Source organism: Amblyomma mixtum, chromosome 4 (genome assembly GCF_055824585.1).
Source record: "Amblyomma mixtum isolate Tamu chromosome 4, ASM5582458v1, whole genome shotgun sequence".
NCBI lineage: Eukaryota > Metazoa > Arthropoda > Arachnida > Ixodida > Ixodidae > Amblyomma > Amblyomma mixtum.
In genome coordinates, this window is record NC_143015.1 from 39,131,453 (window position 1) to 39,156,989 (window position 25,537).

At 46.8% G+C, this 25,537-nt stretch overlaps 1 protein-coding gene across 10 annotated transcripts in view; it reads left to right on the forward strand.

Moving 5' to 3' along the window:
* The window catches only part of LOC149346285 (uncharacterized), a 57,641-nt gene extending 34,035 nt beyond the window's left edge, over positions 1 to 23,606 (forward strand). For all 10 annotated transcript variants that reach the window (XR_016292370.1, XM_089586364.1, XM_089586362.1 and 7 more), the window contains one exon: positions 23,406 to 23,606. Coding sequence is in view for 8 of the 10 variants with exons in the window: in XM_089586364.1 (XP_089442490.1) it covers positions 23,406 to 23,525 (120 nt within the window). In the remaining 2 variants the exon portion in view is untranslated. The remainder of the gene's footprint in view (positions 1 to 23,405) is intronic.
* Positions 23,607 to 25,537: the final 1,931 nt, after the last annotated feature.

The following is a 25,537-nucleotide window of genomic DNA, read 5'->3' on the forward strand; positions in this document are numbered from 1 at the left end:
AAACAAGTTTCACAGAGCTTCTTCGCTAGAAAAAGTAGAGATATTTGTGCGAAAAACAGAGGTGGGCGTTTGGAAACCGTGTATTCATCTTCAATTTTGCATTTACTTCCCATAGCATAATGCAGAGAGCCCAGGATTTGCTTAATCTTGGGAATACCCATGGTCTAACAAACCTGATCACTCGTTAATTTGCATGTTCTGGTACATGCCTAAACCACCGAAGAAATACTTCGAGAGAATTGCGTTAATAGTGCGTCCAGGCTCGGGCGTTCGGCGTCAAGACCTGTGACTATACCTCATCTCCAGAACCCCCCCCTCCCCCCCCCCCCCCCAAAAAAAAGAAAGAAAGAAAGTGACGGGCGATTTCGCGTATTTAGTCCAAATGTGAATTAAGTGCACACGCACTTTGGTTTCCATTCCATTTCGGTTAGAGGCTCGGCTTTCAAAAGAAGAGGCAGCCCTCAGAGATCGGCAAAGTCAGACCTGAGCTCCGCCGTAAAGTGTGAGGCGATGTAGTTGATTGGTTCATGTCCGTATATATGGAATTTGTAATTCTCTAATTAATATTCGTATACTACGGGGCGCTCTCATAGCGTTGTGGCGAAATGATACAGCGGTTACGCGATGCGCCACTGCCCTGCGAGACAGGTGCTGCCATCGGTGGGGCTTGTCAGACCTGGGTTGCTCTGCCCGAGCAACCTCTCGCGATCAGTCACTCATCGAACCGCAACCTGCCGCAGGAGGCAGTATATGCGTGTATGTCTATTATACATATTGTCGCGGAACCAAGGCAGGAGACACCGTTCGCCAGCAGTGCTAACCGAATCAGTCCTCAGGGCGCGTGAGCCAACTCTCACCTCTTTTTCTTCTGATGCCACCAGGGGCCACCTGGTGGCATTACTCCCCCTCCCGGAAAAAAAAAAGAAAGGGAATACGGAAAACCACTACGACGCCTCGAGCTAACTGAAAGAAGTAGGGGAACAACAATCGAAGGGGCAAAATGACAGGGGGAAAACGGGCCTGTGCGAAAAAAACAAAAACCGAAACAACTGTGGAAGCGCTGTCAGTGAGTGAAAAAGGGCTTCATACGCAGTACGTGCACTACTTCTGGCTGGGGTCGACGGCGCGCACTGTGCACAGAACCGTCGGGCAGAACTTCATAAGTCACATCTGTTATGCGACGCAACACTCTGTATGGGCCGAAGTAGCGGCATAGGAGTTTTTCCGACATGCCGGGGCGACGGACAGGGGTCCACACCCACACTTGGTCGTCCCGTTGGTACTCGACGTGGCGGTGTCGCTGGTTGTAGCGGCGTGCATCTGAGCCCTGTTGCCTCCTGATGTGCATGCGGGCGAGTTGGCGGGCTTCCTCCGCGTTTTGGAGAAATTCTTCGGCGTGTGGCGTGAGCGCCCGGTCGTCAGTAGTGCATGGAAACATGGCATCCAACATGGTGTGCACATCGCGCCCATAAACAAGGCGAAATGGCGTAAAGTGAGTGGTTTCTTGTACTGCCGTATTGTATGCGAAAGTCACGTATGGAAGGATCTCGTCCCAAGTCTTATGCTGGACGTCTACGTACATAGCGAGCATGTCTGCTATAGTTTTGCTGAGTCTCTCGGTGAGCTCATTGGACTGCGGGTGGTAGGCAGTAGTTTTGCGATGGCTGGTATGGCTCAACTTGAATACCTCATGCATGAGCTGCGCTGTGAAAGCCGTTCCCCGATCGGTAATTACGCTGGACGGGGCGCCGTGTCGCAGAACAATGCGATGCATGAAGAACTGCGCAATTTCAGACGATGTGCCACGCGGCACCACTTTGGTTCCGGCATAGCGTGTCAGGTAGTCTGTTGCGACAATTATCCACTTATTGCCGGCCAACGATAGGGGGAATGGGCCGAGAAGATCCATGCCGACTTGGTCAAAGGGCGTACGAGGAGGTGCAACTGGTTGGAGTAAACCCGCGGGCTTGAGGGGAGGCGACTTGCGGCGCTGGCACTGACGGCAACCTCGGACGCAGCGGCGGATGGTGGCAGCAAGTTTAGGCCAATAATAGGCCTTGCGTACTCGAGCGAGAGTGCGTGTAAACCCCAAGTGACCAGAGGTGGGCTCGTCGTGAGAGGCAAAAAGGATGTCGGCACGGAGGTCTGCTGGCACGACGAGGAGATAGGCGCGGTCGCCGTGGCTCGAGTTTTTCTTGAACAGTATGCCATTGCGCATGCAAAAAGAGGAGAGGTTCCGGGAAAACTCCCGGGGTATGGTAGCAGTGCGGCCCTCCAAATGGTCAATGACGGGTCGTAAGGTGATGTCATCTCGCTGCCTGGCCATTACGTCGGAATCGCTGACCACTCCAAGGAAACGACTGTCGTCCTCTATGCTGTCATCAGCTAGGTCGACTGGTGCGCGGGAGAGCGCGTCGGCATCTTCGTGCTTGCGTCCAGATTTATAGGCTATGGTGTAGTCAAATTCCTGGAGGCGGAGGCTCCACTGTGCTAAGCGGCCCGATGGGTCCCGTAGATTGGCTAGCCAGCGCAAGGAATGGTGGTCTGTGACGACTTTGAAATGGCGGCCGTAGAGGTAGGGTCGAAACCTCATCGTGGCCCACACAACCGCGAGGCACTCCTCCGAGGTAGAGTAGTTAATTTCGGCGCGAGACAAAACGCGACTCGCATATGCAATCACGCGTTCCACGCCATCTTGGTGCTGGACTAAGACAGCCCCCAGGCCGATGTTGCTGGTGTCCGTGTGGATCTCGGTGACAGCCTCCTCATCAAAGTGAGCAAGAAAAGGGCTGCTGTGCAGGCGTCGGCGCAGCTCTATGAAAGCCTCCTGTTGTTCGGTAGTCCACACGAACGGGGTATCGTCCCGCGTCAAACGGGTCAGGGGTTCGGCAAGTTGGGAGAAGGCGGCGATAAAGCGACGGTAGTAGGCGCACAGACCAAGGAAGCGTTTCAGCGCTTTCTTCGTGGTAGGAACCGGAAATTCGGCCACGGCGGCAGTTTTGTCGGGATCAGGTTGGACACCGGCGGCGCTCACAACGTGGCCTAGAAACTTCAGTTGTTCGTAGCCGAAGTGGCATTTTTCGGGCTTGAGCGTGAAATTGGCCGACCGAAGGGCATCTAATACAGTCCGCAAGCGTTTAAGATGTTCGTCAAAGGTTTCGGAGAATACGACCACGTCATCCAGGTAAACCAAACAAGTTTGCCATTTGAGACCAGCGAGAACTGTGTCCATCATTCTCTGAAACGTTTCCGCCGCTGAACAGAGGCCGAAGGGCAGCACCTTGAATTCGTATAGACCGTCGGGAGTAATGAAAGCTGTTTTTTCCCGGTCCCGGTCCCAGCTACCAGGAATGTGTATACACACATTCCTGGTAGCTGCAGGGCACCAGGTGTGAGGTAGCAGCTAGGGCTTGCACAGCAGGTATGACCAGCTGAGCTGGGCCTGACGGAATGCCAGGAGAACATTCAGGTGTTGAGACCGGGTGCGGCACCGGCGGAGCCGCACCCACCGCCGGAATCATACCACGATGTTGCAGTGCAGGCTATTTGAACACAAATGTTCAAGACCGATCAGAAAACATCCACAAAGATTATCAGAGACGAGCGGGCACAGCCCGACAGCTCCCTGACTTCTTCGTCTTTTCTGTATCGTCAAATTCGTCTACTATCATCTACATGGACACCACTGCGAAGTCCGGAGAAGGTTCTGAGAAATTTTTTCATGTCCCTTCAAAGCGTCGTCGCAGCTCAAAGCGGTCACTTTTGAGTGTAGACACTCCGAATGTAACTCAAACGCGTAGGCACAACCTTACAGTTGTCATCAAGCCAGTGGATTCTGGACACCGCATTACCCGCTTTAATCCAGCGACATTGAGACAAGCATTTGAATCTGTGGCTCCAGACAGTGTTCTTCAAGTTCGTCCCAACGAGCGTTTAAATTTTCTGGCAGTTGACATCCGTACAGCGCACGCTACAGAACGCCTTCTGCAAATAACAAGCATAGCTGGAGTTGCCGTTCAAGCCTATGAGCCCCGTCCCAGCAACTACGGTGTTGGTGTCATCAAGGGTGTCCCCCTGGATAATCCTCAATCAGAGATTTACTCTGCACTGCTACAGAGAGCTCCAATCAAATCTGTCCGCCGGCTTGGCATTTCAGAAAACATCCGGATTGTATTTGCGACAGAATCTGCGCCGCAATACGTCATTCTCGGCTATACAAGATACAGTGTGTACGAGTACATTCAAAACCCGCGCTAATGCACCATATGTCAGTGCTTCGGCCATGTGGCTAGCGCTTGTCGACTTGTCTTGCGCTGCTCCCGTTGTGGTGGGAGCCATGGCCGAAATCAATGTGCAAGTGATGACCCCCTTTGCCCAAAGTGCGGGAAGCAGCATGAAGCGACGTTTATTCATTGCACTGCCTATCAAAAGGAGATCATCTACAAATACAAGAACTCCAATAATACAGATTATAAGACAGCAAAATCTGCTTTAATTGAGCAAAATAAAATTCGGGGAAGTCGCAGCAGAAAAAAATCATCGCCGGGGAAGAAAGCTGCTCAACAATCGGATAAAGATAAAGCGCGTCACTTGCGCATTGAGGACGTAGTTGAGTTCCCTCCTCTTCCAGAGCGCCAAAACGTTGAGCCACCTCCGATAGCGAGTACAAGTCTGAATACTCCACGGCAGCCGCAGTATGCAGCCTGGAACCACTCGCGCGAAGGATCTATTCGCCAAAACTCCGACGGTACCAGTTCCCTACTGTGCTCGCTTGTTGAGGCCATCCGCGCTTTTCTTACACCACTCTCCTCGCCGGTGGCACAGGCCATCCTTACAATCCTTGACTTCATCTCACCTCTACTTGCACAATGGCAGTAGCAGTCAATAGACCAGCTACTCTCCCTAGCGTGAAAAGCATCCGTAACACGGCCACTATCTTTCAATGGAATGCCTGATGCCTTCGTCCACGATTGTCTGATTTCCGACAGTTTGTCTCAAAACACCGTTTCCCGATTGTTGCCATTGCAGAATCTCGTCTGCGTACTACCATTCGTCTTTGAGGCTATACCGTTCAGAACTCGATGACCGGCACTGACATCAGCAGAGTTGTTTTAGCTGCTCGAAAAGACGTCACCTCCATCCCACATCCGATACCTGCCGACTCACGGAATGAATATGTTGCAGCCACCGTCAAGATCATGAATATGTCATTCACAGTGATCGTTGGTTACATACCCCCGCGTGTCACATTTGACGTTGACCGCCTTCAGGATATAGTACGCAGTACTCCTGCACCACACATCATAACGGGCGACTTCAATGCACACCATCCGGCTTGGGGAGGCACCAGATCAACAGCCAGAGGACAACAGTTATTTGATTTTGCACAGTGCGACAATTTAACTTTCCTCAACAACAGCCTGGCAACGTTTTATCAAGGTGCAAGGTCCAGTGCCCTTGACATTTCTATGATTTCTGCGCATCTGTCGTCTTCAGCAACTTGGAATGTAGACATAGAAACTCATGGCAGCGATCATCTACCTACGCACATTAAGGTTGGTGGTGCTCTTTTAAGTTCCGAGTGGCGTAAGGCACGCTACACGAATTGGGATGTTTTCTCTGACACAGTAGAGAAATTGGAGCTCTCCCACCTTGATTATGAAAACTTTATTGATGCTGTAGCACGTGCTAAAACGACCAGCACTAAAGTTATAACCTTACCAATAGTGTACTCAAGTATAGATGCTGAATATGAGCGACTTCGAGCAATTCGCTGCAGAGCAGAGAGACGAGCACGCAGGACCAATAACAGAGAAGACATCAGCGTTGCTAGGCGCGCACAGAAACACGTTCAGCGCCATTTGGACAAACTCGCAAGACGGGAATGGCGATCTTTCTGCGCAAAGCTTGATCCCACAAAGCCTCTTTCGAAGATTTGGAGCATTGTGCGCAGCCTCAGCAGTCAGCCGGCGCCATTAAATCCTTTTGAGTGCGTAGCTCTGAATGCGAATATTTCTCGTCTCGACGCAGCGGAGGCTTTCTGTTCTAAGATAATTGCTCGTTCATCAGCCGTATCGGTGCCACTATCTCCCCAAAGCTTTATCTCTTCACCTAACACCGCCCTCCTTGTCCTTGACGAACCGTTCACTATGGATGAACTTCATGCGGCTCTGGCAACTACCAATAAAATATCCTGCCCTGGACCAGATGGCATAAGCTACACTACCCTCTCTCACCTGACAACTAGCGCCAAGGTTCAACTCCTCGCAGTTTATAACACCTCCTGGGAGTTCGGCCGCCTTGAAACGTGTTGCAAGCGTGCGCGTGTCATACCCGTCCTCAAGCCTGGAAAACCATCAACTGACATAAACGCCTATCGTCCTATAGCCCTTCTAAGTTGCGTCGGGAAGTTGATGGAGAAAATGGTTCACTCCCGTTTAACCTGGGACCTGACGAACAGGGGAATTTATCCTCCGACCATGTCTGGTTTTCGAAAAGGACGCAGCAGCATTGACAATGTTATTGCCCTTGCCAATTGTTTCAAACGCAGCAAAGCAGTGCGGTCTACGACCATTGCAGTGTTTCTTGACGTGAAGGGAGCATTTGACAATGTCTCACATGAGGCAATTCACTCAGCTTTACAATCAATTGGCATTACCGGACGAATGTATAACTGGCTGCGTGACTATCTTCACGACAGATCAATTTTTATGTCAACAAGTGAAGGTGCCACAGCTCCGCATCAAATATCTCGCGGAGTACCTCAGGGGGGTATAATAAGTCCCACCCTTTTCAATCTCTCACTTGTTGGCTTCGAAAAATGCTTGCCACCGACAGTTGAAATCTCCCTTTATGCAGATGACATCTGTATATGGTGTTCCGGACGCAATAGGCGCATTGTGCATGCCCGTATACAGAGGGCAATAGGCTGCATTGAATCATTCTTAAGCAAGCGCGGTCTCGCCATGTCATCCGATAAAAGCTCAGCAATTGCATTTTCAAGGCGTGATCTTTCGCGCTACGTGCTGAAAGTTGCTGGTACTCCAATACCGTACGTCACAACCCATACATTTCTGGGGGTAACGTTTGGCAGGTCACTGTCATGGTCCCCACATGTGCAACAGATGAAAGTCAAGCTCTGCTCTTACGCCTCTATTTTTCGTATGCTCTCCACCAGCAGAAGAGGCTGTTCTACACCATCATTACTTCGACTGTATGGAGCGCTCTGTGAAGGCCTTCTGCGCTACAGTCTTCCAGCTCTGGAGGGTATCTCGCAAACTAATATTAAAATCCTTGAAGCCATGCAAGCTAAAGCCTTGCGAATCTGTCTCGGCCTTCCCAAAACACCTCCACAATGGGTACTCTAGCTGAGAGCAGACGTCTATCAGCATCAGTGCTCTTAACCCAGGAACTCCTTCGTGCCCAGGTGCGGTTTGTGGCTCGTGTACCAAACCACCCCACTCGCTGAGTACTGCATGGAGGAAATTTCTAATATTCTCGCATCACAGTACCAGCGTCCTGTCACAACCTCCACCACACCTTGGAGGTATGCAGCATGGCAAATTAAGATGACAATCCCTGGCATTAAAATAAAAACAAACACCCCCAATCCTGCACTTAAATACTTTGCGTTTGAGCACATTCATAGTTGCTACAATGCGTACCGTCACATCTACACTGATGGCTCTGTCACGTCTTCTTCATCTGCGATTGGCGTCTGGATTCCGTCAACATGCACCACAATTTCAGCGATACTCAGTCACCGCACCTCGACTACTGCTACCGAACTGGCTGCTCTGCGTGTTGCATTTACTTACATCCTACAACAACCGCCAACAGCGTGGGTTATCTTCAGTGACTCTCGCGCTGCACTTCAGGCGATAAATTCACCAGGAAGCTTTCAAGAGCAGATCGTCGATGACTTGAATAGGTCTGTGAGTTACGTCACCGTGTTGTGCTTCAGTGGTTACCCGCTCACTGTGGCCTCGCAGGCAGTGATCGTGCTGACAGTGCAGAAAGATCGGCGCATGGCGACACCTTGTTTCTACCGATACCCTTTTCTCGTAGTGACGGCGCGAGACTTCTCGCTACTAAAGCCTGGCAGACGCAACGCTCTTTGTAGTGTGATCCGCGGCGTCAATACAGACCCCTCTTTCGCATCGACCCCGTTTGTGAATTCCGCATGCCCTGGAATTTAAATAGACGTGACTGTAATTGCCTGCATCGAATTCGTCTGGACGTTGCCTTTACTAAATTCTATCTTTATAAAATTGGTGTATCAAGTAGCCCTCTGTGCCCGACATGTGGTGTGCGCGAAGATATTCAACACTTGATCTGCCACTGCCAAATCTTTAATACCTATCGCAAGGCACTATTAGGTGCTTTAGGACTTCGTCAGGATGACCCCGTGCACCTGGAGCATGTCCTTGGACCCTGGACTGATGCGACTTCGGCTGAGCGAGGGACAAAAGCTTTCTTAGTTTTTCTAAGGTACACGGGTTTAGTGGACATACTTTGATAGTCATATAAGGGACACGGTTTTAGTGGACATACTTTGATAATTATTGTGTGTATGAGAGTGCGTGAGTGTTGAGTATGTTTGATGTCACTCTTTTTTTTTCTTTTTTTTTCTCTATTTCTCTCTCTCTTTCACCCTCTTCTTTCATCCTCATCTGGAGTAGCATCCCAGGCCTATAACCAGGCAGACCTCTCCATTATCCATTAAAGTCTCTCTCCTCCTCTCCTCCACATTCCTGGTAGGTTGCCCACAACCCCGTGGGCACGTGGTTAGCCTGCCAGAAAGCAGGCTTCAGACGTCGGGTTTTTGCTGTAATGCGGCTAGTAGTGGTGCTTCACTAAAAAAACATAGAGGAGGCACTTAAGTTGCGCTTAAGCGTTGGATGTGATAGTGTAATGAGCCGACGCGGTGTCTCAGGGGTTATAGCGCTTGGCTGCTGACCCGAAAAACACGTGTTCGATTCCGGCCGCGGCGGTCCCATTTCGATCGATGCGAAATTCTAGAGGCCTGTGTACTGTGGGATATCAGTGCACGTTAAAGGACCCCAGATGGTTGAAATTTGCGGAGCCCTTCACTACGGTGTTCCTGTTAGCCTAAGTCGCTTTGGGAGGTAAAACGCGAACAATAAAAAACCTAAAACAAGTGATAGCTTATGGGTTAATTCCATGCGTGCAGAATGCGATTCTCTACTTTACATTAATAGGTCCTAGGAGCCCTCATACCCCTCCTGGCGCAGTGGTGCAGCGGTTAATAAGCGATGCGCCACTGCCCTGCGATGGCAGGTGCGCCTAGCGGTGAGCCTTGTGCGACCAGGTTTGCTCTTCCCGAGCAACCAGTGATTAATTGCCCCCTGACATCGTGGGCAGGTTGCTCACTATCCGGTGAACAGGTTGTGATGCCATCGCAAAATCACGTAACCTTGGCAGCCCACGTGCCTCCTAGGTTGCCCTCCGGGGACCACCTGACAGAGCCGTGCTGGAGATATTTTGCTCACAACGCTAACGCCGCATCTTCTCCCTAAAGCCCGCCATACATGCGACGTTTCTCCCGACGAAGTTCTTGCTGCCGGAAACGTCGTGGCGGCGAGACGCCCGGTCGGAGATACGTGAAGCGAATAAGCGGCGGCGCGCCTCCGCGCATAGTTCGGCGCGAAATCAAATGTCATCAGCAAGTGGCAAATACCACTGAGCGAGCAGCTCTTTGAGAGCAGCGACTCGTCTGTTATAATCACGAAATTGTTCATTTCGGCAAGCAAGCGTGCACAGACATATATTAGGGTTTGCGTGCTCGAATGCATTGCCGTCGCGTTCCTTTCGATGCCCGCTCAGCCGCGGATACCACCGCCTGCGGTTTTCTTCGGCACTTTCGTTTAAGGAATGAAACACAGGCATTTCGATCCAATATTCAGTCGTGTTCTCTTAAAAAAGCGACGTTGCATGCTCGATGAAGAGTTTATTTTCCTGATAATAACATTTTCGTGCCAAAGTCCACGCGTAGCTCGTCCGCCATGGCGGCAATGTTGGCGGCGGCGGGCAGCAGCGGCCAAAACGGAACAGGGGGCTTTCTGCGCCGCTAACGGCTGGCTTCAGCCACTGCTTCCGGTCTTACCGGACGCTGCGCGTCAATTAATAAAAAAAAATGTTTTTGGAGCGCAGCTGTGAAGCGCCTGGATAGATGGAAAAAACATTATTGTTGATAAATTTATAGTGTTCATGACCCTTGCGGGTCACTGGGCGCCGTGGTCGATCCTTGGTCCAGGATGCCGCACTTGACTGCTGCCATCGTGGCTCGGCGTACGAGAAATCGTTGCGCTTCCTCGTCCTCGCTGGCCAGCAAGTGCTCCCACTGCATCACACTCGGGTTGTCTATTCAACGCTCTAAGTCTGCCTTGGGGCAAGTGACATGTTCTAGTGTAGGTTTACCCTGACACCATGGGCATTCGTCTGCATATTGTGTAGGGAAAATCTTGTGTAATTTGTGCAGGTGCGGGTAGCTACCGGTTTGCAGTCTGCGCCTGTTCTTGCGTTCCACGTCATAGACGGCGTCCGCGCAGTCGTCGGCGCTGTCGGAGTCAGCGGTTGCATAAGCAGCAGAGAAAAATGCCACCTGGAAGGTGGTTTTCACCTGACAGGGGGCAGCTAGTAGCAGAGCAAAACGCCGGCTGGCCCGGCAAAATCGAAGGAATGAACCGCATCTGGCTGCCATGGGAAGATTCCGGAGGGTGGCGGCAGCGTAATACCCCACTGTCCAGCGGTCTGGCAGGTGGCTTGTGAAAAGCGGCCCTTAAAGTTAGCCTTACCGACTATTGTATTCGACCGTAAATTCTTTCTGAGGATTTTTCATGGGGCAGAAAGCGGAAAAAAATGTCAAAATTTATAAGCTTGTCTTCACCTCGTAGTATCTCCTCAGTGTGAACTCTGACTTGGTTTTGTTTCCTTAGGGCGCTGGTGTGGCGGTCATTAAACACGCCACGGCAAAGATTGGAAAAAAGATTAGATCCATGACCCTAGCGGCCATCGACCGGTTTGGGCCTCTTGTGGCATGCTGCTTAGATAGGGCGCTTCCGTCAAGGTGTTCTTTCATACAGTCGGCATGCCACAACAGCGGAGAGCTAATCAATAAAATACTGCCACAAGCCGGACTTCGGGCTAGGCTTACGTATTAAGCTGGTAGGTCAAAACAGAAATATACAGTATATGGAAACACCATTTGAACATGATATTGATGGCACGTCGCTCGCTTGCCACGAAGTACGTTATACTCCAGCCCAGCAGCACGCACACGATAATAACTCGCAGGGAAATGTCGGCAGTTCGAAACTGATCATATCAAACAACACAGCAGGATTACAGCAGAGCGCCAAGATCTGTGTGCGTGGACTAAAACCGCGGTGTCAGAAAAGGTGCGTAAGCAAGTAATTCCTCACTGAGCAGGGAGGAATATTTTCAGTAAGACTAATGCAATACTTCGCGTGAATCCTTATAGATGAGAAACACCGTTATATCTTCTTGAAGAGGCTTTGCATGGACATTTTTTTTTGTTTGCGGCGAAAATATATGCCAAAAATTGCTTCTGTCTTTAAAATTAATGTGACTGGCTGGACTGTGCGTTGCGGCTTGTTTCCAAAATTTCGTATTTGAGCGCAAAAAACTACAAGAAAAAAACAGAGCGTTTTTTTCCCAGCTTCAAAAGTTTGTGAACATTTTATATCTCTACGCCCATGAAACCGCACAGTTGGCACGCAAAATCGTTAAGAAGAAAACTATATTGGTAGCTCGCGACAATGTAGAAGGCCCAAGTAGTACCAGAGTAAGGCGATGCTTCAGACAAGGATGTCCGTTATCACTCGTAGTTTTCAAATGCCATTAAGGAGTATTAAACAAAAACCTGAAGCGAAGAGACGAGGATTTATTATCTCATGTCGACGATTACTTCCACTTCAGACACTTCGCCTAGATGGGGCTGTTGCATGCCAACAACATTGTTTGGGTGATCAACTATGAGACCCAGGTTTTGCAAGGAGAGCGTGCTGCTGTTTAGGATTGAAATTCTAGAAAAAACTGTGGTGCTATGGATTCAAAGAATCTGTCGAAAACGAATGCGCTCTATAATATAGAGAGAGGGTGCGGTAGATGGTCCTTGGCGATCACAAAATGAACAAGGGAGGGGAAAACCTCAGGTTGCTAGAGCCAACGTTTCGACAAGGGGACTTGTCTTCGTCTGGGCAAAGCGTTCATCATCGGCAGGGATTATATAGGGCCTTCGCTCCGAGGAGGAAGGCCCCGGGGGTGGGGAAGGAAAGTGGTGTGGGAGGGGATGCGTGTCAGGAAGGGGAGGGAGGTGAATCATCATTCGCTAGGCTGCAATAGTGGAACAACCTATATCCGGGGGGTGTGCAATGAACAAAAGGCTTTGAAGGGTATTCGTATCTAGCGGAAATTTATCTCTAATTTGTTTATGCTGTTGTTTATGGTGCAGCTTGCGTTCCTTTCTGGCTACAAAATCTGCTAGTGCCTGGCTTTCGCCCGAATTTAGTTCTATCTTACTAAGTTGATCATCGAGGGAATTTAACTGCTCTTGACAATGTTCTTTTAAAAGAGCTATGAATGAAAGGGATGCGTCATTTGAAACCTTTTCCCATCGAGCGAGGAGTTCAGGCCTGAGTGCACCGAGGGAGCACCTAACATTAACTCGAAGTCCTTTGGGTATTGTCCTGCGCTGCGAGTAGGATTTGTAAGTGTGTAGGTGGAATCGGTAGTTAGTTTGTTTAGTGGCTAGTTTTCTGGCGACCAGGATAATTCGTCTTTTGGGTTCGGGGTGATTGGTGCTGCCAGATGTGAGTCATCTGCGCTTGTGCCGAGTGGACCTCTTGACGGGTGTTGTGTGTTTAGGGGACTTCTGCTTGGGGGTGGTATCGGTGTCGAGGTCCGCGTCGGTGACATTCTGGGTGCTAGTGTGCGTCACTAATCGCTTAGGTGTCTGTGTGAAGTGGTCGCTTTGTTGTTTAGTGGCTGCTTTCGGTGTGATTCCTACGTGCTGTTCCGCTGGTGTGGGATCCACGGTTACCGTCTGTGTGCCAGCGTCGCGAGTCTCTGGAGTGAACTGTGTGGAGGTGTCCTGGGTCCTAGCGGGGGCAGGCTGTGTTCGTTCAGGGGTGTTGTCGCTTTTGTGGGTGGTCTGTTGTTGAGTGTTGGCCAGAGTGGGAGAGGGAGCATGAGTGGGCTGTAGCGTCCGCCTAAATGTGTTTTTCAGCCGGTACTTTATGTTGTCTGCCATTACTTGGACGCCAAAAAAATTAGGGTGAAGTCCATCTCTGGCCAGGAGTGCCTCGGGGTCATGATGGATCTGAGCGTGGTGGATGATTTCAACGTCTTTTTGGTAATGTTCCATGTCCAGCAAAAAATTGTTGAGCTTAAACGAGTCCTGGGCGTGAGCTGCGAGTTGGCGGAATTGTGGCATGTGTCTGTGGTGCAAGTTGACTACCCTAGGAAGCACGGTTGTCAAGTGCAGTTTCGTGTTTGGTCTGTTGGCATGGACCTCGTGTACCAGTGTATTCATGGCCTCAATGGTCTGTTCCGCACTGCTGTGTTTCAGGTCATTAGTCCCGCAGTGAATGACGAAGTGCGTGATGTTCTGTGGTGCAGCGGCTATCAGTTTCCTTATGTCATTGGTTTTGGCGCCGCTCTGAAACCTAATGTATGGTGCATGTTCTCCGGGAGGAAAGTGATTGTGGATGTGCTTGTATTGACTATCACCTATCAACGCTACATGTGCCAATGAAAGAAGGGGGAGAGGCTTACCTTGTTCCGTCATCTTCCGTTGACTGAAGTCCATGGTAGAGAGAGGGTGCGGTAGATGGTCCTTGGCGATCACAAAATGAACAAGGGAGGGGAAAACCTCAGGTTGCTAGAGCCAACGTTTCGACAAGGGGACTTGTCTTCGTCTGGGCAAAGCGTTCATCATCGGCAGGGATTATATAGGGCCTTCGCTCCGAGGAGGAAGGCCCTGGGGGTGGGGAAGGAAAGTGGTGTGGGAGGGGATGCGTGTCAGGAAGGGGAGGGAGGTGAATCATCATTCGCTAGGCTGCAATAGTGGAGAGTTCTGCAAATTGATTCTGAACAAACTGGCAAACTTACTATCAAGAGAACTAATCACGCAGTCCGATTACCACTTCTTAAATCCGCTAAACAAACAGGCAGGACGCTTTTACCTACTTCCCAAAATCCATAAGGTTTCCGCAGAAGACTTGTTTACCGCAGATATCCCCGGCAGACCTATCGTTTCAAACAATAACACGCCCACAGAGAACTTATCAATTTTCCTGAACAACTATCTTGCAGATATTCCCACCCACCTCCCTTCCTTTGTCGAGGATACACCGCACTTCCTCCGCATAATAGAGTCTCTGAATGACGCTTCCATTATCCCAGCAGATAGCATACTTGTCACACTTGACGTCGCCGCTTTGTACACAAATATTCCCATTAATGAAGGTATCGACGCACTCTTAAAAATTCTAACTCAAAGTCCTCACCCGCACGAAACTGAAGTGTACCTCACGCTACTTGAATTGGTACTAACACTCAACTACTTTGAATTCAATTCTTCTTACTACCTTCAAGTATTTGGAACAAGCATGGGCACTCCCTTCGCACCCACCTACGCGAACATTTTTATGGGGCTACTAGAATCTAAACTTCTAAATTCATTTCTAAAAAAACCACTCATATACCTGCGGTACATAGACGATATTTTCATGATATGGGAGCATGGGGCTGAGACCCTGAAGGCATTCGTCACACATTTCAATTCATTCCACTCCAGCATTAAATTCACCTTGAACTCCTCGAAAACGCAAGTCAATTTCCTTGACACCACTGTCCATTTAGAAAATAGCAAGCTCAAAACCACACTTTACAGGAAGCCTACTGACCGACAACAATACTTAGATTTCACTAGCCATCATCCAAGACACTGCAAACAAGGTATATTCGTAGGACAGGCAACGAGACTAAGAAGAATATGTAGCGACGACGATGACTACCTGAAACACCTCCACTCGCTAAAAAACACACTAATCACCAGAAACCATCCACAGACAACCCTTAATAATGCGTTCCAACGAGCAACCACTTTGAAACGAGATGTAGCTCTTAAAAAACGAACAAAAGCTAACAGTCAACGACCTCCTGCACTTATAACGAAATACTCAAACGCGCTTCCAAACATAAACAATATCCTGCGGAAATACCACCCCATTTTAACTGGTAACGACCGTCTCAAGAAAATATTTCCCGACGCACCAAGGGTAACATACAGACGCAACACAAACCTGAAGGACATCCTGGTGCATGCTAGGCTCGGTAAGAAACCACCACCGACAGTAACTTCATGCTCTCGACCCAGATGCAAGACATGCAAACATTTACAAAGGGACACTACGGTTAAAAGTACGGCAAGCGATTTCAGTTTCGATATAAAGACCAGTTTTGACTGCACATCGTCCAATATTATCTACATGCTCCAGTGCTCCTACTGACAGAAACAATATATCGGAGAAACCGGACAAACAATGAGTGCCAGATTAAACGGGCACCGGGCTGACACAACACGGAATGAACAGAAGGCAGTGTCGACCCATTTTAATCAACGCCATCACAAATTCGACGAACTCAAATTGTTCATTCTTCAGTCAGGCTTCCTTAACTTAACTTAACTTAACATTAACTTCCTTCACTTACTTCAATATCACCAGCTCACCCAAATTGTTCACGAACCCACTCGCGGTAAGCATATCCTGGACCTCATCTTAACAACCCATCCTGAGCTCTCAGAGATCCACGTCTTGGAAGAATTAAGTGACCACAAAGTTGTGCACTGTTCCCTTTCTCTTCCACGGAGCGACAAAACAAAAATGAAGAAGCTTATCTACAATTACGCACGCGCGGACGTTGAAAAAATGAACCTGTTGCTGGAAACTTTCACAAATAGTTTTCAGGCCAATTTTCATAATCGCACGGTCAGTGAAAATTGGAAGTTGTTTCGTGCCAAGCTAAAAGAAGTTGAAGATTCCTGCGTGCCAAAACGAATGATAAGCACACGTACTAACGATCCTTGGTATACCACAGATGTCAACAGGGCACTAAATAGGAAGAAAAGAGCATTTAGGAAAGCCGTTCGAACAAAGGGAACTACAGACTGGGAAAACTACAAAAGCATTTCTAAAATAGCTGAAAAACAAATTTCGGAAGCCAAAAACAAATATTTTAATTTTACACTTCCTAGTTTGATAACAACAGACCCTAGGAAATTTTGGAACACTGTTAATCCTAAAAGCGCTAGTACGGTTCCTGTTCTTTTGGGTGTAGACGGCAGCACTCTACCTATAGAACAATGTGCAGAACAATTTAACAACCACTTCTCACAAGTTTTTACAGATGAATTGCCCATTTGCAATCCACTGCAGCTTCCTGAGGCCAATATCCAGATTCCTTTTTCACCCATTCACATATCTGCGCTTGGCGTGGCTCGTGCAATTGACCGCCTACCCCCACCACACTAGCCCAGGACCCGATGGTATCAACGCGAAGCTGTTAAAAATAACCTGCCAGCACACAGCTTTCCTGCTATCACTCATTTTCCAACAGTCACTCGATACAACATGTGTGCCAGAAGATTGGAGGTCCGCTTATGTAATCCCGGTATTTAAATCTGGAGACAGATCCGTTCCTAATAATTACAGGCCAATTTCATTAACCTCGATATGTTGCAAGGTATTCGAACACATAATATACACAAATATTATGACTCATCTTAACCAGAACAACTTTCTTCACAACAACCAGCATGGCTTCCGCAAACATTTATCGTGCCAGACACAGTTATTTGAGCTAACAACGGACCTTCATCAAGCAATCGATTCTTCCCTATACATTGACTCCATCTTTATTGATTTCTCTAAAGCCTTCGATCGCGTGCCTCATAACCGTCTGATGATAAAAATACGCAACTTGCAGCCGGATCAACATACTACGCAGTGGATTAACGCATTTCTAACAAACCGCTTTCAGTCAGTTAAATTAGGGAGCTTCTTATCAAGACGTACAGGTGTTGCTTCAGGAGTACCTCAGGGTTCGGTGCTGGGTCCACTGCTTTTCTTAATATATATTAAAGACATCGCGTCGAATATAACATCAACAATACGATTATTTGCAGATGACTGTGTAATTTACCGAGTAATATCTAGCCCTCGCGACATCGTTGCTCTCCAGACTGATCTTGATGAGCTAACTAATTGGTGCGGCAGGTGGCAAATGGTAATTAACGCCGATAAAACTAAACACCTCAAGTTTACTTCCGTTGCCAACATGAGCCCTAATGCCTACTCAGTTAATAATACTACCATTGAAACTGCAGCGTCGGTAAAATACCTCGGAGTAAATTTTAACTCTAATTTATCCTGGAGCACTCATATTGAACAAATCACTAACAAAGCCTTAAAAAAACTTGGTCTTCTTAAACGCCGACTGCACCAAGCCAACCAGGACACAAAACTACACGCATTCAACATGCTGATCAGGCCTGCGATAGAATACGCGTCGGTGATCTGGAACCCTCATCACGTCTATCTCATCAACATGTTGGAATCTATTCAAAACAAAGCTGCTCGTTTCATCCTTTCCCGTTACTCTCGGTATCAAAGTGTAACAGCACTGAAACTATCCCTCCATCTCTCGCCTCTGGTCATGCGCAGAAAATTCAGCCGTTTATCCTTTTTCCATACTATCTACCACAGCAACACACCATTTTCAAGCTCTCATCTTCTCCCGGCACCGCACACATCGGCTCGTGTAGATCACATGCAGAAGATTAAACCTATTTTCGCTCGGACAGAACGATACAAATACTCACCATTGGTCTTGTCTATCGAAGAGTGGAATTCGCTTCCTTCTAGCATTGCGACTATCGCTGAAACATCCTCATTTCAAACAGCTCTTTGGTCCTATTTAGAAAATTCTAACATATGTTGATGTGCGTTCTTTTTTTTGTTTTTTTGTTTTGTTTTTTTCTTGGTTGCTCTAGTGTGTGTGTGTGCTGGCCGTAACGTTCCGCAAAATGTTAGATGCTGTGTTTTAGCAACTTTCGAAGCCGGGATTTTTCTTGTTTCTTTTTTTGTTTTTTTTTGCGCGGTTTGCTACATGTGAATTTTTTTCAAATACCTCATTTTTTGTTCCTCTTATTAACTTGTACCTGCCTTCTTAACTTGTTTACTTCTGTTTTCAGCCGTTTGTATTCTGTGTTTTATATCTGTTGTTTTCTTTCATGAATCCCCCCCTATGTAATGCCCGCATTGGGCCTTTAGGGTATTGAAATAAATAAATAAATAAAATAAATAAATAAATAAATCGACTAGGGACAGAAAATACAGAGAAGCATTCCTAATCCACAAATTTAAAACACTGTAACCAACAGGGATCAACATGTCCAGAGGAAACCTGGAATCTCTCAGGTACATTCCAGGGTCAGCATAATTTTAAATTAACAAATGTCTTGCACGTGGTCAGACTATTTCCTAGAACCTCACATAAGTATATTGTCGCTCCTTGCGCCCTTCCCACGTCATATCTTCCACCCCATTTCCGGCCTTGTCACCCTCTCCCTTTGTTCACCTTTTTTTTTTCTCCTAATCCCCTGCTACCAGTTCTCGGAAACCATGACACTCCTGTTACCCTCTCCGCCCCCACTTTTTGGCTTTCTCTGAACACGAGCCATTTCCCCCCCCCCCTGCCTTGCCCTTCCTTGGAAATGCCCCCCTTCCTTTCTCCTTCCAGTGCCCGCCCCCCTTTTTTTTCCCCCTTGTTCTCATTTCCCTGTACCGCGCTGACTAATCCTTTTATCTGAGTTTTGCAGGTTCACCCAGCGCCTCCCCCCCCCCCCCCCCCGTCGCAGCCCCTTCAAAGCTTTTTGTTTATTATTTATTTATTCAAAATACCCCCAAAGGCCCTCATTTGAGGGTATTACATGGGGGGGGGGAGTAAGTACAAATCATTGTAATAAGGTTAAAAATATTGCACTAAAATAAAATAGAAATCACAAAATATTAATCATAAATAGGCATTCACAGAAAGGGTCGTAACAATGCACATAAAAGCAAAATTTGAGCATAAATAACAGCACCGCTAGAAAAAGAAAAAGGCGACACTGGAAAAGGTGCACTGAAGTACAAAACAAAAATTATAAAAAAAAGAAGACAAGGCAGAAGAAAAGAACGCTCAAAAAATACCTTTTTAGTTGTTGAAACATGAGTGCATAAGATGTTGGAATTTATTTAGATCAGATTCTGTGGCAATTTCTGATGGCAAAGCGTTCCATTCGGTTATTGTGCGTGGTAAAAAAGAATAGGCATAATGGAATGACTGGCAGTTAATGCGTTTAACTTTGTAAGGATGATCGCGACGTGGAAAGATCACTGGCGGTGGCTGAAAGAATTCATCATGAAGGGAAGGATGGTGATAAAGCTTGTGGAAGAATGATAGACGGGAAATTTTTCGGCGCAGTGCTAAGTTATCTAACTCGGCTTTAGTCTTCAATGAGGTGACGCTGGTGTAACATGAATAATCAGAAAAGATGAATCGCGCAGCACGGTTTTGCAGGGCTTCGATGTTACTGATGATATAATTCTGATGAGGATCCCAAATGGCAGACGCGTATTCGAGTTTCGGACGGATTAATGTGGTGTACGCTAGTTTTTTTACATGTGTCGCGGCCTCTTTTAAATTATGTTTGAGAAGTCCGAAAGTACGGTTAGCGGAGGCAAGAGTGAGATTAATATGATGATTCCATGATAAGTCGGATTGAAGGTTAATGCCAAGATACTTGTAGCTTGTGGTGAATTCTACACTATTGTTATCAAGAAAGTAGGCGGTAGGAATACGTGGCTTGTTGGTGAAAGACATGAGCTTAGTTTTGGAAAGATTTAAAGGCATTAACCAATTAGAACACCATGTGCTTATCGCTTCAAGATCAGACTGCAGTGGCTGGCTGTCAGTGTTACAGGTTATACGTCGATAAAGCACACAATCGTCAGCAAATAGTCTGATTCTGGACGTCACGCAATTGGGTAAGTCATTAATATAGATGAGGAAAAGTAAAGGTCCCAGTACACTGCCTTGTGGAACTCCAGACGTAACATTAGCGTAACATGAGTTAGAGTTGTTAACTGATGTGAACTGAATTCTAGATGAGAGAAAATCTGCTATCCATGCAATAATATTAGGGTGAATGTTCAGTTGGGAAAGTTTAAGCAACAACCTTTGGTGTGGAACGCGATCAAATGCTTTAGAAAAATCTAAAAATATTGCGTCAACTTGAAAACCAGCGTCAATCAGTGCATGAATATCGTTAATAAAACCGGCAAGTTGGGTGTCGCATGAGTAGCCCTTGCGAAAACCGTGCTGATGATCGAAGATAATGTTATTATCTTCAAGGTAGTTGATGACCTGAGTATGTATAATATGCTCGAGTAATTTACAAACTGTACTTGTTAAGGAGATGGGACGATAGTTAAGCGGAGAAGCACGATCACCTGATTTGAAAATTGGTATTATCTTAGCTATGCGCCAGTCGTTAGGAATGGTGCCAGTTGATAGCGACTGGGAAAATAATGCGGTTAACATGGAACAAATGCTATGTGATGTATTCCTTAAAATTTTATTATTGAAGCCCATATGATCAGCGCTAGAAGATGTTTTGAGATTGTTTAGTAGAGATAAAACACCAGGCTCACTGATGACTATCTCGTCCATAGTTAGTTCCACTAGTGCGCTTAATGTAGGCAAGGAAGTAATGTCTTCATCTGTGAACACAGTTACAAACGCATCGTTAAGAAGTTGAGCGCACTCTGAATCAGGGATGGGAACACCAACAGAATCTGTAAGAGTGATGTCAGGTCGAATTGCTGGGTTTACCACACGCCAAAAACGGCGAATATTATTTTTCAGCATGGACGACAAGTCATGAGAAAAAAAGTTGCGCCGAGTAGATTTTAATAGTGCCTTATAATCCTTTTCACATGCTCTGTATTTGTCATGTGAACTCACAAGACCATTCAGTTTTGCCTGTCTGTATAGCTTTTTCTTTTTGTTGTTCAGCCGCCGAAGACGGTTGGTAAACCAAGGAGAACTGCTATCACAGGTAATTGTTAACATGGGAATGAACTGGTCGATGAGATCATTGAGGGCAGTTTTAAAAAGGATCCAGTTCTGCTCTATAGAGCGAGAGCAGAAATCATGCAAATATTTATCAGAAAACATTAATAATTCTGCATTAATTGCATCAAAATTTGCTTTGCCGTAACATCTTATTTTCTTTTTAGTAGTTATCTTTTTACTAGCGCTAAATTTAATGTACCCAGTGATAACATCGTGGTCAGAGATGCGTTCCTCATGAGTTATGCCTGAAAATATATCAGGTTTGTTTGTGAGAACTAAGTCAAGTACATTGGAAGACGCTTTAGTTGATCGTGTTGGTTGGTTAATGAGTTGTGTTAATGAAAAATCAAGGCAAGTGCTGAGAAAAGAATGTGCTTCTGCATCTGTGTCCACTACGGAAAGTGTTGACCAATTAATTCTTGGAAAATTAAAATCTCCAAATATAATAACAGCGGAATTAGGAAAACGCGCATACATTTCACTGAGCACCCGATGATATTCATCTGAAAACGCACCAGACATGTCGGGAGGACGGTAGAAAACGCCGATGATGACACGAAATGCACCATCATTCAAAGAAACCCAAACACATTCAAGGAAAGAATCGATAACGATAGGTGTGGCAATGAAATCTTCCTTTATCGCGATGAGAACACCGCCCCCCCTTCGCAATTGTCTATCGCAGCGAAAAAATTTGAAATTGCATGCACTGCTAAAGATGTTGACATCATGAATAGTGTCGTTCAGCCACGTCTCAGTTAGTAGCACTAAAGAAGCTTGACATGAATCGATGAAAGATGATAGTGCAATACCGTTAGCTACAACACTTCTAATGTTGGTGTACAAAAACAGCCATTCGTTATCATTACCACAATGTAATTTGGCAGGTGAGGTGGTCGATGAACTCAGGTTAACGGAAACGGAGGGAGGACGTCATTCGCCATCCTCGCGCCCTGATACAAGAATGGCTCGACTTTCGTTGGTGTTCCACATGTAAAGATCATCGTTAACGAAGAGCTTGTTGAAAACGAGTCGCACTTTATCCCCATCTTTCTTAATAGATTTTGAAAACTGGAGAAGCTTCCGTCGCTTTTCGCGAACGGCTTCGGAGTAATCGCGCGAGATGCTTAAATTAGTGTTTTTTAACTTATAGCCGCGGCTCATGACAGTGTCAACTTCCCTTTCATTAAAAAATTTGGCTATGATAGGCCGCTTTTTCTCGGAAGAAAAGCGGCCCACGCGATGTGCTCTAGAAACAGATTCAACAGTAAGCCCAAGTTTTTCTTTACAAAAGTCATTTACGAGACGTTCAGACTCCTCCCAAGTTTCCGACTTCTCTGGATCATCTATACCGTAAAATAGAACATTGGATCGCCTAGAGCGATTTTCAAGGTCGTCAATTTTTTCCTGTACAATTGCGAGACCCTTGTCACTGTTCACCACGAGCTCAGCAGATGGTGCGGTTGCAAATTTCTGCTCTAGATCGTGAACTCGCTTTGTTAGTTTTTCTAAGTCAATTTTTAAGTCTGCGTGAATCTGAAGCACTTTGTTGACAGAGTCTTGAGTTCATTGCACACCCCCCGGATATAGGTTGTTCCACTATTGCAGCCTAGCGAATGATGATTCACCTCCCTCCCCTTCCTGACACGCATCCCCTCCCACACCACTTTCCTTCCCCACCCCCGGGGCCTTCCTCCTCGGAGCGAAGGCCCTATATAATCCCTGCCGATGATGAACGCTTTGCCCAGACGAAGACAAGTCCCCTTGTCGAAACGTTGGCTCTAGCAACCTGAGGTTTTCCCCTCCCTTGTTCATTTTGTGATCTATAATATAGAGGTAGTTATATGTAAGGCACGGTACTACAAAATTTGCGGCTTTTGGCGTCCTCACACGGCACATAACGGTCACATCAGGTTACGTGTGTTTGAGGTCATGCCCAAGAGATGCCACCGCTGATAGTTATTGAAGCCGGAAATTGGTAAGGAGGGCAAGTAAATGTAAATATTATTCAAAAGTGTTAATGTGAATGATCGGATCGGACGAGAACCGGCGTATTCAGCATGGCATGAAGTTTCGCCTTCACCTCGTAGCTCATCAAATGTAAAAGATTGTATGTGTTTCTGTTAAAGAGGTATTCTTCACCACTGTTATCTTTTTGTTATGTTTGCTTTTTTCAGAAAATGACGACCGAAGACGTGATACGCTACCAGAGTCATGTGCCATGTTCAGTCGGAGTGTGTGAGAACGGCTACTGCAGAAATGCAACAACACAGGCATACTGCAATCCGACAATATAAAGCAAGTGGGGGAACAAGGGAGACAGCGGTCTCACCTGTAACAAATAAAATAGAGAACTTTACATGGCGACATGCATTACATATATTCGCTGTTCTCTCTGCACCGAGATGCAATGGTTGCATGTCAGCCGTTCGCTTCAAAATGCTTTAACGGTGTGCCTTTAGGCTTTTTCCTCTATTCTGCAACGCGCTCTGAATCAGTAGAAATAACAACAGATACTGATCTTGAGTGGTGACCTTGTTTGCATTGAAGGGCCGTGGTTACCAATATAATAGCGATAACCGAAGAAAGTTCAGCTGTAGAGCAGTGACAGCGCTTTGAAGAAGAATGAGAAAGGTTGCACAAACCGATGAATGCCCAGCATTTTATTTGTGTATATATGCCCGCTCTTCGTCCGGGCCATGCAGCGTCTCCGATGCACAATCTTTACCATGGCGATATATGCCAGGAACGACAGAAGACACTTCTCTGGCTAGAGTGATTGTCTAAAGGCGAAAAAATCTACGTAAGTAAAATCTTAGTAAAAAAATCTAGTGTAAGTATCACCAGTCATGCAGGCATTGCTGAATCAGGGTGTAGAAGAGTCTTATGTGAAAATACTGGAAGGTATCTACAACGACTGCACAGCTACCATTGTCGTTCATAAATCCAGCAATAAAATTCCATTAATTAAGGGTGTCAGGCAGGGAGACACGCTCTCGCCAATGGTATCCACTGCCTGTTTAGAGGAGGTGTTCCGAGGTTTGGATTGGAAACAGTTGGAGATAAGAGTTAATGGAGAATACGTAAGCACTTCGCGATTCGCCGATGGCCTTGACTAGCTAACTCGCTCAGGAGATTAGGTGCAAAGCTGATCAGTTAGTTAGACAGAGCAGAACGGTAGGCACTAAAATTAGCATGCAGGAAACCAAAGTAATGTTGAAAAGTCTCGCAAGGGAACAGGAGCTCACAACTGGTAGCGAGGTGCCGGAAGTTGTAAGAGAATACGTCTACTTAGGGCAGGTAGTGACCCCTGATCGAGATCATGAGAGGGAAATAATTAGGAGAATAAGAGTACGGTGGAGCGCATATGACAGGTTCTCTTGGATCATAAATGGCAGTTTACCAAGAAAAGTATACAACAGCTGTATCTTACCGGTACTCACCTAAGCACACGTATAAGATTTTGAAGCAAACATGCTAGCCAAACAGCTGTTTTGCTATTTCAAGGTGCGAGGATCTTCGGAGGCCTTGTTTAGGCCAGAACTCTTGCGACCATTTTGGTAGCCATTGAATTGAAAGGAACCAGTGCATGTTGTTCACGCTTGCGGAAAGCTTTCTTTGCATTTTCTTTTTGTTTGATTATCGCCGCTTGAATACGCTCTCATCAGTCCGCATGCTAAGGGAGACTTGCGTGGAGTTGTCTGGAGCTGTCCAGACCACGCCCAGCATTTGGTGGGAAGTTCGAAATTGTTGTCGGTGTCTTAAATACCTTATCTCCAAATTTGGCTACGGCCTCTCAACAGGTGGCATGTGCAGTTCAATGTCACAACGCTGCACAGGTGCCGTGAGAGAAGTAGTAGTAGTAAGGCCCAAGTTAATTTACTTTTTCAGGGGTTTGTCCACTTGCGCTGACAATGAATACACAACAGGCGCCATTTCGATTTCGTATTCATTCAAATGAGGGCGCCATGGCCGAGATTCGACCAGCGTCTTTGGGCTTAGCACAGCTGTAGTTTTCAAGGCTCCGCGGCTTGAAGCCGTCTTAAAAATGGCTGGCGTCAAAACCTATGGCCATTTTGATATTTCGTGATGGCCGAGCGTTTTTGCTGCTATTGCCGCCGCCGAGAAGCTGCATTGTTTGCCGCTGCAAATTCGCCCAAATGAACTTTTCCTTTAGTAAGTGCTCTGCTTTTTTGTTACCGGCCCAGCTGCCTTATCTAAAACGTCGCATATTGTAAAGCATTGCCTCAAAAATTCCCGTCATATTTTCAACGTGTTGAAAGCACAGGTGCAAGGACTTCTATGTGTT